Here is a 16,405-nt window from a genome sequence, read left to right as displayed (position 1 = left end):
AACATACTTTTAAACAAAAGTCGGAAAATTATAATAAAATATAAAACTAAAATCAACAAAATGGACTAGATACAATTTAGACAGCCACAAATAAAGATTAATGCATTATTTTTATCTTAACCACCACAACTACATCCAGAAATTTAAAAAATATGTATACTAGTATTATTTCAGTTACCATTCTGAATCAAGAATGAAATATGAATACACTACTCTTACCATTGTCATGATTAGAAGCCTAAATCAAATTATTTAGTAGTTATTAATTTTTATGTAATTAATAAATAAGGAGTAATACACAATATAATAAAAAATTAGAAATCAGAACTTCATAATTAAAAACTAAATTTGTAACTAATTAATAATTAATTCTGTAATAGCTACTATGACAATGGTTCATATCTGGTCACCACAACATTTCTGTGTGTTTCTATTATCTTAACCAACAATCTTAACAGCAAAGAATTAAAAATGAGCATACTCTATAATCTCACCATATACAAACAATCAAAAAATATTAGCACATTACTTTTGCTTCACATACCATCCTGATAGGAAAAATAAAAACATTAACATATTACTCTTACCTCAACCACCATCCTGTTAGCAACGAATAAAAAAATTTCACTCTAATAAGTCCCATTAATAATTGTATAATAATTACTTCTCATAAAACGTTTTATTATTACTTAATTGTAAGAGTTGCAAGAATTTGAAATATTTTATTAACAAATAATATCTTTCCACCAATAGTGTAAATCAAGTGGATTTTGACAGCTTTTTCCTCTATTTCAGACTCATCTTTATTTGTTCACACTTTATCTGGTAAATTATCTGTTTACAAAAGGACAACTTTAGTTTTAAGGTATTCTTTACACAAAGAAGCAGTGAAATACATAAAAGTACATACATAAGGAATCTAGTTAGATTTAAGAAAAAACAAATTATGGGTGTAGTTGCTTTATACTACTTAACTCACAGTAATTATGACACTTGTTTGAAAATAAATTTTGTGTGTTTGTTTTTAGACATTCATGCTAAGCTACTCAAAAGGGAATTTGGGTTTGCCATCCTAATTCCAAAATTATAACACTAAAATGAAGGTAGCTAGTGAACAGCACCCACCACACAAACTTTGAGCTACCTTTATAATGCAACAATGGCCCAAAGTGTGAAAGGCCATCTGTTTCTTACCTGTTGTTGTTGTTATGGGATATAAATAATGGACCCATAGTCTGAGAAACTGTTGAAATTAAAATAAAGATATCTTATTAAACAAGAAAACTGGTTCAGGTCTAGAAATAATGAAGTACTAGACACATATGTTGTAACTCTAGATGGTTAAAGTCTAGATGGTATTTTGGTATGTAAATTATTATGTGGATATACAAGTCCTAATCTTGCTTTTATCATTACTTCTAAGGATAGTGCCACAGACACCAAAATATGCATAGTCATTTTAGGGTAAGTCCCCGTTTTTAATTACTATATATTAGGTAAGATTTTAATGTTGTACTCCTTTAATTATAAATAAAAACAAGTCTTCTTAAATCTACAAATATTTTTAACATTAAAAGTTTGGTGTGGTTTGTTTTGAATTATGCAAAAAGCTACATGAGGACTAGCCATCTCTAATTTAGCAGTGAAGGATGAGAGGAAATATATCTAGTCATCACCACCCACTGCCAACTCTTTGGCTACTTTTTCACCAATGAATAGTAGAATTTACCATCACATTATAGCTCCCCAATGTCTGAAAGGATGGACATGTTTGGTGGGACAGGGATTCAAACAAGTAACCCACAGGCTGCGAGTCAAACAGCATAACTACCTAGCTACGCCAGGCTTAAAATCTAAGACATTAATATGTTATATGTGTTCAACCACTGTAATGTTTAGGATAATATATTACTATAAATAATATAGTTACATTTACATTTTGCTTCAAATTATGTTAAAATTACATTAAAAATAAATCTGTTGCCAACTTACTCATATAGGTTTACTTCATGAAATATTTTACAGTTGTGTTATGTTACAGGTGGCCCTACTGTACTATTGTTTTGAAAAATTATATATAAGGTGAAAATCTATTTCTCCTTTATCTTAATCTGTTAAAAGATATGGCATATTTAATAATGTGAGACTACTAACATTTTACGTGCCATAGCTTCTTCTTCATCATATCTCTTCCTCTTTATCTCATCAATGTTGCTAATAAGCTGATTAAAAGACCTAGGACAAAGGAATAAATTACAATAGGGTAAAAATAATTTTCCAATTAATTTTTAAAAAAGTACTGTTTTTGGTTACACATACAAAATACAAAAGTTAATATTTTCTTAAATCAAAAAAATGCATTTTGAACAATACCCAATATTTAACTGCCAGGATTTTTTCCTTTGCCCATCTAAGCATTGGTCTGATTTCTTCTCACTTGCTCCTGTTGATGAGGGCATTATCTATACATAAGATATCTACATAGATCATGAATGTGTCAATATAATATTGGCAGTGAGGGAAGTCATAGCTGTCCCTTCACATAACTGAGCAATAAACCTGTATGAACCACAATGTTTGTCGATAGAAAGAAAAATTTTTGGTCCTAGACTTTCCAGCCATCAAGTAAGATACAGGTTCAAAAGCAACAGGGGAAAGACCCAAAACATCACACTTTCAATGAACCAATTGAATAAAACATGTCAGAAGCAGCTTATCTCAAAGTGACCTCCTTTTTTATTTATTTTAAAGGATATTCTTGTTACAATTGTTTAGAACAACATTTTGTCATGTAAGTTTGTTCTGTTAAAGCAAAGTAATGTTGGGCTATCTGCAGTGTTTACTATAGGGAATCAAACTCTGGATTCCACATTGCAAGTATTTAAACTTACTACTATCCCACAGGGGGATAAAAAAACCACCATAATAAAACAAGACACAGGAAAAAAAATATATAAATTCTCTCCAGAATGTCCAGGATTACCAATGAAATGAATAGGTCTCCATCTCACAAGGAATAAGGACTCCTGTATTGTTGTACAGCACTAGATCTCAGAGATAGGACAGGAGAGACTTAATTTGCCTACATACCAGAAATAATAATCTGAGTATTCAAACCTCCCAACTGATATTTTTTATTACAAAACGCAACTATGCAACATGAAGAACACTCAAAATATTTCCAAAAATGGTAGTACAAACATATCCAGTAACCCAAAACTAACCTTTACTCTACCATCTTGGTTTTGTTTCAGTGGACTAGTATTTTGTAATATATAGTCATATTTCAATTATAAATTATATAAATGTATATAAATTATTACTATTTAAAAATAAATTATTAAAAACTTATTTTTCTTAAAACGTAGTAAAATAAATCAAGAAGTAAAGAAAACAATTATCTTTTCTCACTATAACCTTTGTACTCAGTTGTTGATACTGATACCATAGAATTCCACTATAATTTATTAAGCTTAGTAACTAAGCTGTATTTATATTTTAATGAAAGTATAAAACTTTGAGCAGACTAAAGACACAACCTACCTCCTTGAAAACTTGGATCCTTTTCACAGGTTAAAATAGCTTGTTATTGTTGGTAATTTGAATTCCTAATTTGTACAAAACTATAGACTTAGTATTTTGACAAACACCTAATTTCAAACAGTGTTGTACTTAACATACCACGTGACTCACTAAATGTATTTAACATACCACATGACTCACTAAAATCTGTCTTAAAATGTATTATTTTAATATTTACTGTTAAATTAAGAAATTAAATAATATATAATATTACAGTTTGAACTATAATCTACAACTTGATTCCAAACATACTGACATAAATTCATAAAACAGTAGTTCAATAAAATGTTGAATGCAGATCAACAAATGCGATGGCATGGCCTTTGACCCTGACCCATCATGAAAGGATTAACATAAAACTTCTACCAAACTTCTACTTCCACTGCAGTAATTAGAATGAACCAAAATCTGAAAGAACTAAGAAATGTTAAATGCCTTTTACACTTCAAAGATACTATGTGTATCATGGAAAATTAAAATATTAGTTTTAGCATATTATTGGCAAATTATTCTTGTGTACCCCATATCTGAACCAACTTTACTATTCATAATCTTCATACTAACTCTGTCATCACAAATAAAAAGAACTTAATTCATTGAATTAAAGTCATCTTTACATCTACTTTGATCTATATTTCTTATGAAAGCATTATAGTGATAAATGTCAGACTTTTAAGACCAGTATCATTTTTGTGCTATCTCAAGATCTAGATGTTCAGGTACTTTTCCCAAACTGTAAGAATTATCATGTCTACACAAATCTGAAAATTTTCCCAGATCTTGCATACTTAAAATGGTTTAATTCTCTACCTTATTCTACATTTGGAATCAGAATGATGAGATGGCATAAACATTCCTGGAACCTTTTAACACCACATGTAAATGCAGAAAGTATTTTACTTAAATGCAAGATATTACAAAAACACATACCAAGTGGAACTAAATAAAAAAACTTGATATTGTTTATTTCATGTATTAATACAGGTTTAATAATATTAATCTCACTTGACAACAAACAGGCTGTTAATTCCAAGTATTACAAGATATATTAAATGATAACATCAAACTTGTATTTTAATACAATAATAAGTAGCAAATATCATATCAAAATATTTAACTATGAAATCCGATTTTAGAAAAGAAATACTTAACCATAAAAATGGCTTATTAGAAAAGGACTAAATTTGAAAAAGCAGACTATGAGAATTTTATTAAGTTATGATATAGAATGTTACAAGATGAAACAAATGTTCCCAATATGAATAAAGTAAATTTGACTATACATGTAAATGTATTATTTATAAACATAATATGTAATATGTATATAAAGATAATTTTAAGTGATTGGAATGGTAGCATGTACAAATATACACTTATCACATGATGAAATAATGTTACTAAAGCACATTCAACTTTACTTACTCCCTGTCTATAACTAAACAAGTCACTCCCTCAGGATCATCAGCAATGATGTTAGCTGTACGCACATCTTCTCTACAGAGAAAAAATATTATGGCTATTAGTAATCACAAATGTTTTTGAGCAACATTCACAGAATACATTAAAATATTCTAGTTAGGTTAAAGCTCAAGTATTAAATTTACAATACAAACAATTGCACTTGCATACATTCAAACAATAACTGCAACTTCTACATTTAGGAAAGTTCTGATTTCAATAATTAAAATGTTTCAGCCTATAGTATCAATCATCTTTAGTTAATATTCTGACTAACTTTTACTGGATGATGAATCAATACTGTCGATCAAAATGCTGAAATTAATAAAATCAAAACTTCCCTACTGCTGACATTCTTGTTGTTGAATTTCTTTGAATTAACTATTCTGTTCAATAGGTTCCTCACTAAATAGTAAATATCCTATAATTGCATCTACAAAGCTTAGTAATACACTGGCCTTCAAAACTTTTGTACTTTACTATTATCAACATATAATCAATGTAAGTGCAACTAGAATTACTAGTCTTAATTAATAGCCAATAATTATAAACAACTTAAATGACTGTATTTGTCTAGTGGCTACAAAAATTCTTATTTAAAATATTTTAGTAAGATGGAAAAAAACTAAGCAAAAGTGCATATTTATATATGTATTTTAAAGTTTATATACTACTATAAAATATGAAAAAGTGTAATGCAATGACCTGTTGTATAAATTAAACAACTCATTTGTATATACTCCAGTAGCTATAGCTTCATGTTTATTAATCACAAATAGTTAATAAAAAAATAATTATCATTTAATAATCTCACTCACATCCATTAATTTTTCATATATAGGTATAATGTCTAAACCTGACAATAGAACCACTGCTTATGTTGACTTTGGAAAAACATCCATTTTTACCCTTGAAGAGCTTTTTCACCAAAAAAATCTCCATACTCCAAGCACCGGATAAATCTTTCTTCATCTGAATCTGAAATCTTCATAGTTACTTTCACCTGAAAACACACATATGAATACAGATGCACAGCTTTAATAAAATTACTAAAAGTAAATATATATATTTTAGACAGAATCACTTTTGTCATATTTCAGTCATTGATACACCTAACTTTAAAATAAGATCAAAATTAAATATCAAGGCAAAAATACATAGTTAATAAATGACACACTAACTAGATCAGAAGGCAATAATCATAAAAATGCAACATCTGTTTAAAATTTGAATTTCTTTTACATGATCCCTAGATATAGATGAAATGCCAGATAAATCTCAGAACAAATATTGATATACTTCAGATGTCTTGTTAACCATCTTGATACCACTAAGATCTATTCAATAATTCCTTCAGAATTACAGATACTTTGAAAAATATTCAAATTCACAAGTTACTACAGTCCATATTTATTATCTCCTGATTAGAAACACATTGTGTAAACCTTTCACCAATTACTGTTTGGATGTTGTTTACAACTTTAAAATTCGTAGAATATTTTTAAAAAGCAGCTGCACCTAGAAATCATGTATATTTTGCAATTGTTCAAGATCATTACACCCCAAACAATCTATTATCATTTCATAATTTTTTAGAAATCTATCTGAGATAAATTAAGTCATGTTACAGAAGTCAGCTGTGATATCAGGTTCAAAATATGTTTTTTTTACTTCATTATTTCAGCAGCTGCCATAGCCAGCTAAATGATGTCATGACACCTTAATAAAAAGAGCTGAAGTACTCTCTTTGAGAAATGTTCAATGGAGATGTATTAATAGTAAATGTATGACACATTTCAACTCATCTAATGAAACCTAATTATACTATGAGGAGCATGCTGAAGAAATAAAAGCCCAATGAATATGAAAACACAGAAGAAAAACACAACATGCACCATATGAAACTGTCTTTTTCTATGATATTTTGAAACATTCCTTTGAAAGTAAACCATGTGTCTGGTATTAAATCCATCACCAAGTACTTTAATTAAAGTTCTAGAGTCTAGAGCTCAAAATATCTACTCACCTAAGGAATTTCATGTTACTGGATCACCTAAGCTGTGCATTATAAGTTCTCTTGGCATCTTTAGAATCAAAATTAGGTTTATGAAAAATAATGATTATGTAAGTCATTGAATCCAATGAATTATTATTTGCTTTGGATAAATAAGAATGGATTTGATGATAAATGAAGACTATATATGTTATGACTTAAAAGTGGTATCATAGCTTAAGCTCATTTTAGACCATGTCAGCTTCATTCACTGGCAAAGTTAAGAAAGCTTCAAAGCCTTGACATCACTGGCATTGGTGAAAGTCTATAAGAAATACTCATTGTTCTTTCACCAAAGTAATGTCTCAAACCACTAGTGATACATACAGTAACTATTTATCAAAGAAAGTATATGAGCACCTTGCATCAGATATAATGACATCAGTGTCAGTTTGACATATATTATTGGGTTGATGTTTTATAGTGCAAAGCAACGTTTTTACCAAACGTCTGGTAAAAGGTTAGAATTAAAATTATTAAAATTCATAACAGGATATTAAGGTAAAATTAATCAAAGTTTAATTTTTGAATTAAAAACATAAATAACATTAAATCCAATTTTTACATCTAGTCTACAGCAGTAAGAGAAAAACTACAGTAATACAAGTTGTAAAAGACTTTCTGTAGCATAACTCTATCATAACTTGCCAGGAAGACTAATAGGTATGTTCACAAACCACCATTACTGTCCATTAGTCACCTGAAGTTGACCTTTCCAGTCCTGGTTTCGAGTAATTTGATGTTATGGCTAATTACAGATAGTAAAGTAATATGAGTTTTAAAAGACTTGTTGCAAAATTTTAATTATTATAACTTGCCAGGATAACTAACGGATAGTTAAAACAGCAACATTGGTCACCTGAAGTTGGCCTTTCTAGTCCTGGTTTCAAGTTATTTGATGTTACAGCCATTTATAGAAAGTAATAAGAGTTTTAAAAGACTTGTAGCAAAACTTTAATTATAACTATCTAGAATGACTAATGGATAGTTCAAACAGCAGCATCAGTCACCTGAAATTGGCCTTCCCGTCCAGGTTTTGAGTTATTTGATGTTACGGCCATTTTCTAATTTCAAATTGAACTAGATGTCATTTGATTCTTAAAATAGAATCACACTAAAAAAAATTTTAATGTATAAACTAAAAAACTTAAATAGCATTAAAAGAATAATGGACTTTAAAAACTAAAAACATTTCTAAGGTGGCAGCATCACCATTGCCAATCATTGTCTAAAGTTATGGATAAGTCTTGGTACGCAATATGTTTAAAATGGTGCCATCGTTGAGAGTCGTAACAATGGCAAGACAGTAAAATGTGGCTTATTGGATCTCATTATTATACAGACAACACATTGGTACATCACTCTCAGATGAAAGAAAATGACGAGTTAAAAAACTGTGAACAATGCTTAGTCTAGTTAGAACAGATTCCTCTTTCCAATCATTATGGAAGCAAGACAACCAAAGTGTAATAGAGGGTTTTATTTGGAAAAGATTGTTTTCACATTTCTCATTCTAAGTTGACTGCCAATTTGCACAGAACCAAGTCTTGAATACAGGACCACAGTCAATGTATGAAACAGGCACAGTAGTGATAGTGCCAGAGCAGACACATTTAGCTGCAGTGTCAGCAAGCTCATTCCCATGAATACCAATGCAGCCTGGTATCCAAAAAAACTGGAAAGTAAATGTTAAAGAGAAATGGAACAGTTGGTTTTGAATATTGGATAGAACAGGGTGTGAACTAACTATTCCAGGACCAGTAGAGAACTAAGCGAGTCAGTATAAATAGTGCAATTTGAGAACTGCTTAGCATCTATGTGATCCAGGGCAAGAGAAATTTTGTACAGTTCAGCACTGAACACAGAAGATGAAAAGGGATTCTATGCGCAACCACTGAACCATAACAAACCATGGCAGAGCCAACGCAGTAACTTGATTTCAAACCATCTGTATAAATAGGAATGGAAGAATGGTTTGAAAAATGTTCAGCAAAGAACACACAGTTTTTTCCAATCGGGAGTGTCTGCTTTTCTCAGATAACTTAAAAGATAGGTTACTATTGGGGACTGAAATAAGCTATGGTAGGAGGGACAGACCAGTGGATACTGCAATTTTATCCAAGGACAGACCCAATTCATCCAACAATGCCTGAATACAAAGGCCAAAAGGAGCAATGGCAGATAGTCTGTTCTGAAAAAGTATGGCCCACCAAGTAAGGAAAACACAACCCCAAGTGGGATGCTTTGATAAGGAATGAAGTTTTGAAGCATATACTAAAGACAGTTGCAAATGGCAAAGGTGAAAAGAAGGTTCATGAGACTTTGTATATAAGCACTGAACTGGGAAGTGCAGAAAACCCCAGTGAAGAGTTAAAGTCCTTAAAGATGAACAGAATCCAGCATCTTTAAGGCCAAAGTCCTGGCAAATCATAGACCAGTGATCCATAGTCTAGTTTCAATCAAATAAGAGCACGATATATCTTAAGCATAAAACACTGATCTGCTCCCAAAGTGGTGGAAGAGAGGGCACAGAGGGTGTTCAGTGCTCTTGTACATTTAACCCATAGCTGCTTGATGTATGGTATAAAGGTCAGCTTAAGGTCAAAGGTAAGCCCCAATAACTTTGTTTTGGGGACCACAAGCAGCACAACATCACTGATAGGGAGTTCAGGATTAGGGTGAATACCCCATTGGTGGCAAAAGTGCATACAAATGGTTTTAGAGAGAGACAAGTTAAAACCATTTGCTGTAGTCCACTTCAGAAAGCAATTGAGAGTAGCCGTAGCTGTCCCTCAATGAACCTCCTGTTTGATGAGTGACATGAGATGTGAAAGTTGTTGCAACAGTAAGAGGGAGTTTTTCAATGATGGCATTAATCTTTATACTGAAAAGTCTGACACTCAAAATATAGCCCTGAGGGGCTCCAACTTCCTGCAGGTAAGAATAGAAATGTATCAAACCTACACAAACTTGGAATCGTCTGTCCATTAAAAAATTTTAATAAAATGAGCACTGGCCACATAACCTGTATCAATGGAGGTCTCACAAAATGCCATACCTCCATGTTGTATCATTAGCCTTCTCAATTTCAAATAATATTGATACAAGATGTTGTCATTTGAGAGAGGCTTTTCTGACTGATGTTTCAAGTTGAATCAGGTAGTCCATAGTGGGCCACTGTTGTCAGAATCCACACTGGGTGGGTGAAAGGAGGTTGTTTGATTTGAGGCAACAAACAACACAAGCAATAACCATCCTTTCTAAGGTATTCCAGAAACAGCTCATCAAAGCAATTGTAGTTTGAAGGAATCATGGGATCCTTCCCAGGCTTAGAGAAAGGTAGGACAATAACCACCAAACATCAGCAAAAAACATTCTCCTGCCAGATCTGGTTAAAAACAATCAGAAGAATAGCAGGAGAAGCAGGAGATAGATGGCAGAGAATTTCATAGTGTACATCATCAGGTCCAACCAATTTACTGCCAGACCGATGAAGGACCAGTTTCAGTTACACCAGTGTAAAGGGATGATTATAGCCATAGAGACAATCAGCTTGAAAGAAAAGAAGTGATTGCTCTACCAAAGTCTTGATGGCTAAGAAGGTGGAAGAAGAAGCAGAAGTGCTAGACACCCGGCAAAAGCATTCACCTAGAGTATCGATGATGCTCTGGGTATAAGCCACTTCCTGATTATCAGAGAGCAAGATTGAGAGGGGCACAGAATTATATTGCCCACTGACCTTTCAAAAAACTTGTCCCATATGACTTTGGAACTGATGATAAAAGATATGCTGATTGTGAACTTAATCCAAGAGCCCTTCTGGCTTTGAAGTCTTACCTACCAAGCATGTGCACAGGTGTGTTGGAAAGCAATGCAGTGCAAGAGTGTGAGATACCTACAAAAAGTATCCTAGGCCCAAACTTGAGCTTTCTGTGCCATGTGGCAGGCAGGATTCCACCACAGATGAAGATATCATGGAAAACATGACGAGGTTTTAGGAACACATTAGGCAGCTGCCTGTATAATACAGTCAGTTACTGCTGCTATGCAGTAGTCTATTGATGGCTTACAGACAATGGCAGGATCAAATTTGCAAGAACAGTGAAAAGGGCCAGTTGGCTTGATCCAGCTTCCACTGGGGCATGTGGGTCGAGCAGCATTGACCATGGCCAGTCTTTCTCAAAATGATAGAAAAATTATCACTGCCTCATGGGTTACTGTCAACCCTCCATGAAAAGTGAGAGAATAGTGAAGAGGAGCAAACTGAGAGAACAATAGTAGTAATGCACTTCCCCAGAGGGGATGATGTCCATTAAAGACCCCCAGGATTAAAATGGGAAACAGTAACTGTTTAATGAAAACATCAAGATTTGACCAAAGATAGATCTCTCAGGTAGCAGGTAGACAGAACAAACAGTGATGGTATGACCATAAGAAACATGGATGGCTACAGCCTCAAGGGTGTGTTGAGTGGCAAAGACAGGGTGGGCACATGCTCACAGAGCATGGAGGTCAAAAGACTTTTCATTTGCTTTGAGAATGACTCTTTTGGAAGCACAGAGAGATCCTTCTGCACTTCCACTGTAGTAGTGAAACAAAGTACAGCAGCATATGTCTAAGATGAGATGGTGGACAGCAACTTTTGAGCCTCAGGGTAAGTAATGTTTTGAATCATTTTTAAATGTCACATCTCTTTTTTCTTCCAACCATTTATGGCAAGAATGAAAGTATGACAGGTGAGAGCCATTGCAATTGATGCAATGATGGTTTGTTTGACATTCGCAGGCATCATGGTTCCACTGACAACACATGTCAAGGAACCATGACATGACATCTCTGAGTGACCAAACTTGACCTGGAAGCACCTGAGGTTTGGGATTTATAGCTATACCTTGCAATTAAGATAACCTGCCTTGATGGTGGCAGGTGAACACAATGATGTAAATGTCAGAAAGAGGATATTGGTCAGCATCATAATTCCATCTTCATGAGTGGAGATATGCCTCATTGCAGAAACTCCTTGGGTGGAGAAACCAGCAAGAATCTCTGACTCTTTAATGTTCTTCAAATCCCTCTCAACAATAACTCATTGTGACAAATTCAAAGTAGCATGAGGGGTAACCTCAAAAGGTATATCCCCAGTTGCCTTTGAATGCAAGAGGAGTTCAATGTGCTGAGATGTGGATGTTTTTGCCAATATGTCACTAGAGCAAAGCTTCTTTACTGACTTTGGAGAGCCAACAAGTCCCTCTAGTCCCTTCTCAATGAAAAAGGAAGACATCTGCCCTAAAGGTTTGTCTGAAAGAGAATATAGTATAAGAAAATGATGAAAAGGTGTTACAGATGTTGAAGATTGCTGCTCAGAATCTTCAAGATGTAGTTGTTTACCTATGGACTTTTTATCACTATTTTATTTGGAAGATCCATAGTACAAAAGGAATATTTTAGTGCCTGCCAACCCCACCTACCATGAGGGGATGCACAATAATGCCAAACAAGGACACTGCAGCAATGCCAGGGTTTCATTAGCACTACACTGAAATATCAGCATCAGATACAATGTCCACAACACCTGCTGAGAAAATCCAACACTGGTACTTCATTGACACTAGCACAAGTGGACCAGCCGAATAACCCTAGTAGAGCACCCTAAAGCTGCCTGTCTACAGGAATTCAAAGCCAAAGTGGTGTGTTAGGGTTAAACCCCTCAACCACCAGGATCCTCTCAGCCCCATCACGGGTCGCCATGCACGGCAAACAAGTTATTATGTTTACTTTTTTTGGCTTACATCAATAACACAGACAAAAGAATGATTAATAAATTATTTAGATTTGCTGATATTACTAAGATCTCTAATGTTACTGTCTGTGAGGAAGATGCTGCTGCTTTACAAAAGAATTTAAATTACTTGGTAAGTTGGAAAATGCTTTTTAGTTATAATAAATACAAAGTAATGCTTGTCAGTTATCATATGTTGAATTTCAAATATAATTTTGATGCGAATAACATTGATCCGTATGAAAGAAAAGAATCTTTGTGTTTTGGTTGATCAATTTCTTAATCCATTCATATTTCTAGTGGCAAGATAAAAAGAATTTTAAGTTGTATCTATTGAGTTACTAAATACATATCTAATGAGGTTATAATTTTAATGTATAGACAAAAGGTTGTGTCATATATGGAATGCTGTGTATAACCTTGAGTTCCTTACCTTAGGAAGGACACTTAAGTAACTGTTGGAAAGGCTAACATGATAGGTTTTAGGATACAAATATTGTCATACAAGGGCAAATTAAGATCTCTACATAACTCAAATTCCCTTATTAAAAACTGTGTAAGTGTGCCAATACAACTACATGACAGCCACATCATAAACAGAGACTAATATCAAACCATGAACAGAGCTCAACATTGGAAATTGTTCTTTCACATTAAAATATGTGAAACTTCTCAGCCAAAACCAAAGCCTTCAAATCTACAATAATTGAACATATACAGCCACTGTGATGAGGTCACATTACAAACAACTCGCAGGTAACCACCACCTTAAAATGTGACAGATCCTTCACAAAATCTCATACAATAATTCTGCAAAGGTCTACACTTCTAATTCAAATTCCTGAAACAGAGAAGATACAGGGAACTGAAGGTGTTTGCATAGTGGCCAAATTGTTATTCCAGTCAAGAAATAACTTGCTAGCAATGGTAGGTTATTGCAAATTTCTAACATTACACTGATTATGCTACCCAAAATGCTATTAAAACCAAATCACACATACATTTTTCCTTCACATACTTACACCCATCTATAATGTCTTATAATACAACATTTTATAATGTACGACAAACATATATCAAGTGAACAAGTTGACATCCGTTTACAGTAACCTGAATAGATATAATCAAACAATTTTATATTTTCAGATTTGTTTTAATAGTGTACAAAACCATACATAAAAGACATTTTCCTTATATCCTTCAAATATAAAATGTATGAATAGAAAAGCATATGATGTACAAGCCACAAAAACAACAACAAAACAAACTTAAAAAATACTTACCTTGCCTTTGCTAATGATAAAAAAAGTATCCCCTCTAGCACCTTGTCGGATAATGTAGTCACCTTTGTGATAAGATGTCTATTGTAAAAAGGTCCATGTTAATCACAATAACTCACAAAAATTACTACTAATAAAAAATCCTTTAATAATACATATACTAAAAGATTATTATTTTATGTTAAGCATATTTTGGAGCAAGCTAAATTACAAGAAGTCCCCAAGAAGATGTTGATTACATTGTAAGGTATAAATTTATAATGATTACCACAACAGAATGATTTTGAATGGTGAAGTTTACTAATGTATAATGTTCTAAGAAATCCATTAGTGTTCTATTAAACAAGTAAGTTTAGTAAGAACATTATGTGTAGTAAATATTTCACTGTACCTTTATTCACAAGGTGTTTGAGCAAAGGTAACTATAAGAAATGCAAATATCTGCTCTCAAAGCTTATTAATACACAAATCTTTGTGCTACAAATAAAAAAAGATATTTACCACAATTACAAGATTCTGATACACCTATAAACCTCTAAATTTACACATACAGATTAAAAATGTAAACCGTGTCATGTATAACCATGCATGGCTTAAAAGGCTTCCTTTAAATACTGTCAGTTTTAGTTAGTTTACATACTTAGCAATTCCAAAAATAAAAGTTGCCATAAATTTAAACGTATTGATGGCTAAAAAAACAAAAAGCTACATTATTTCTTAAATTTAAATTTTGTTAGCATGAACAAAAATATTTCTGAAGGATTGGTAAAAATGCAAAACTGTCTAGAAAAGGTTTTTAGTGTAGAAATTGTGTTTGGAGTTAATCCAAACACAAGAATAATGCACTTCAAAAATAATTAATAAATTAATAGTGTAAACTAATTTTACCTCCTCTAGCACATCAGCTATCTTTATTAATGCCTCTTCATTGAGTTTTCTGAATGTTGGCACACTACACAAAATGAAAATTATGCAAATAAATTATACGATTTGGTCATAATCATATTAATTTTTAATGCTACCTTACAACATTTCTAGAGATATTCTTCAATGAAATTCTCAGTTAACACCAAAAATATTCAATCACTTAAAAGAGTATTAAAGCATATAATTCATCTTATAAAATCCTATGTATGATATTAAATTAAAATGAACAATAATACACAAAGAAAAAAGATTACAGATCATATAATTTTGTAAATGCTTGCATAATATATCAACAGAAATGCTTTAAGTATTGGATGAAAACATTCTTAAATTGCTAATTCAAGCAAGTTTAAGTTCCTTATAAAATAATTGGTGTCAATTTATTATGGCACTGTGTAGTATTACTCAAAAGGTAATGTTGAATGCAACATGCTTTAAGGAAGCAAGGACAAAATTAGTTTGTTTTTTAACTATTCATCTCCATAGCAAATACAGGATTTGGATGGAGTAAAAATGGCTGCAAGAAAGTGTATTGAGGATGTTTTTCTGCAAAGCAGTCTAGACAGGGTTGGTTATTGAAATATATATATTATAACCATAACATTTAAAGCCAAAGTAAATCACATTAAAATAAAAAAAATTAAACAAAATATGCAGCATTTTTAAAAAATATCCTAAAGTACAAGGTACAGTGTAGGATTATAAAATGTATCCTAGATTTTGATACAAAATTATAATTTTGTGGTTGTAAACACTATAATATCCCACCATCTGGTCCATGCAATCACAGCTATTCATCAACATGTTGTATTTGTTCACAACTTTTGGCTTTACACTGGTGTTTGCTCCTATTACCTTTTGAATGGTTTGTGCCACAGTTTTGGTTGATGCCAACCCAAATGGCTTTTTTGTTACTCAAGTCAGCATATAGGGTTTTAGTTCCCGAGTCCAAAAATCACCTAACTTTCTGATGGTTAAGTTTCAGACTTTTCACTTCTGCAGAAATGCCACATTGTCATTACTGAGTATAGCAGTATAATTGAAGCTGTGTATGCATAAATAGTCTACAGGAGCAGCTGAAGTGTAGAACCTATCGCAAACACATGATAATCTGGCTGTAAGGGCTTCAGGAGAGTGTCAAAAGCTTTGAGAGCATGAGCAGAGTTTAAATAAAGGTTAGGATCATTTGTGCCTTTCCAAAATAAATTTTCAAACTGACAACACAGTCTATCTCAGAAATGCAAAATATGAATGTCTCAAAGGGATATTTTGGGGGGCTTGCTTGCATCGAACTGCTTGTGTTCGAATCTGGCTTTACACTAGATA

At 32.6% G+C, this 16,405-nt stretch overlaps 1 protein-coding gene across 4 annotated transcripts in view; it reads right to left on the bottom strand.

Annotated features, from left to right (window-relative positions):
* The window catches only part of LOC143252918 (cGMP-dependent protein kinase, isozyme 2 forms cD4/T1/T3A/T3B-like), a 132,529-nt gene that overhangs the window by 41,169 nt on the left and 74,955 nt on the right, over window positions 1-16,405 (bottom strand). For all 4 annotated transcript variants that reach the window (XM_076505783.1, XM_076505784.1, XM_076505786.1 and 1 more), the window contains exons 6-10: window positions 15,041-15,104; window positions 14,156-14,233; window positions 5,949-6,043; window positions 5,005-5,076; window positions 2,155-2,235 (exon numbers count right to left, since the gene is read on the bottom strand). In XM_076505783.1, coding sequence (XP_076361898.1) covers window positions 2,155-2,235; window positions 5,005-5,076; window positions 5,949-6,043; window positions 14,156-14,233; window positions 15,041-15,104 — 390 coding nt within the window. The remainder of the gene's footprint in view (window positions 1-2,154; window positions 2,236-5,004; window positions 5,077-5,948; window positions 6,044-14,155; window positions 14,234-15,040; window positions 15,105-16,405) is intronic.

Source organism: Tachypleus tridentatus, chromosome 6, assembly GCF_004210375.1.
Source record: "Tachypleus tridentatus isolate NWPU-2018 chromosome 6, ASM421037v1, whole genome shotgun sequence".
NCBI classification, from domain to species: domain Eukaryota; kingdom Metazoa; phylum Arthropoda; class Merostomata; order Xiphosura; family Limulidae; genus Tachypleus; species Tachypleus tridentatus.
This window is presented reverse-complemented; position numbering and strand designations above follow the sequence as displayed.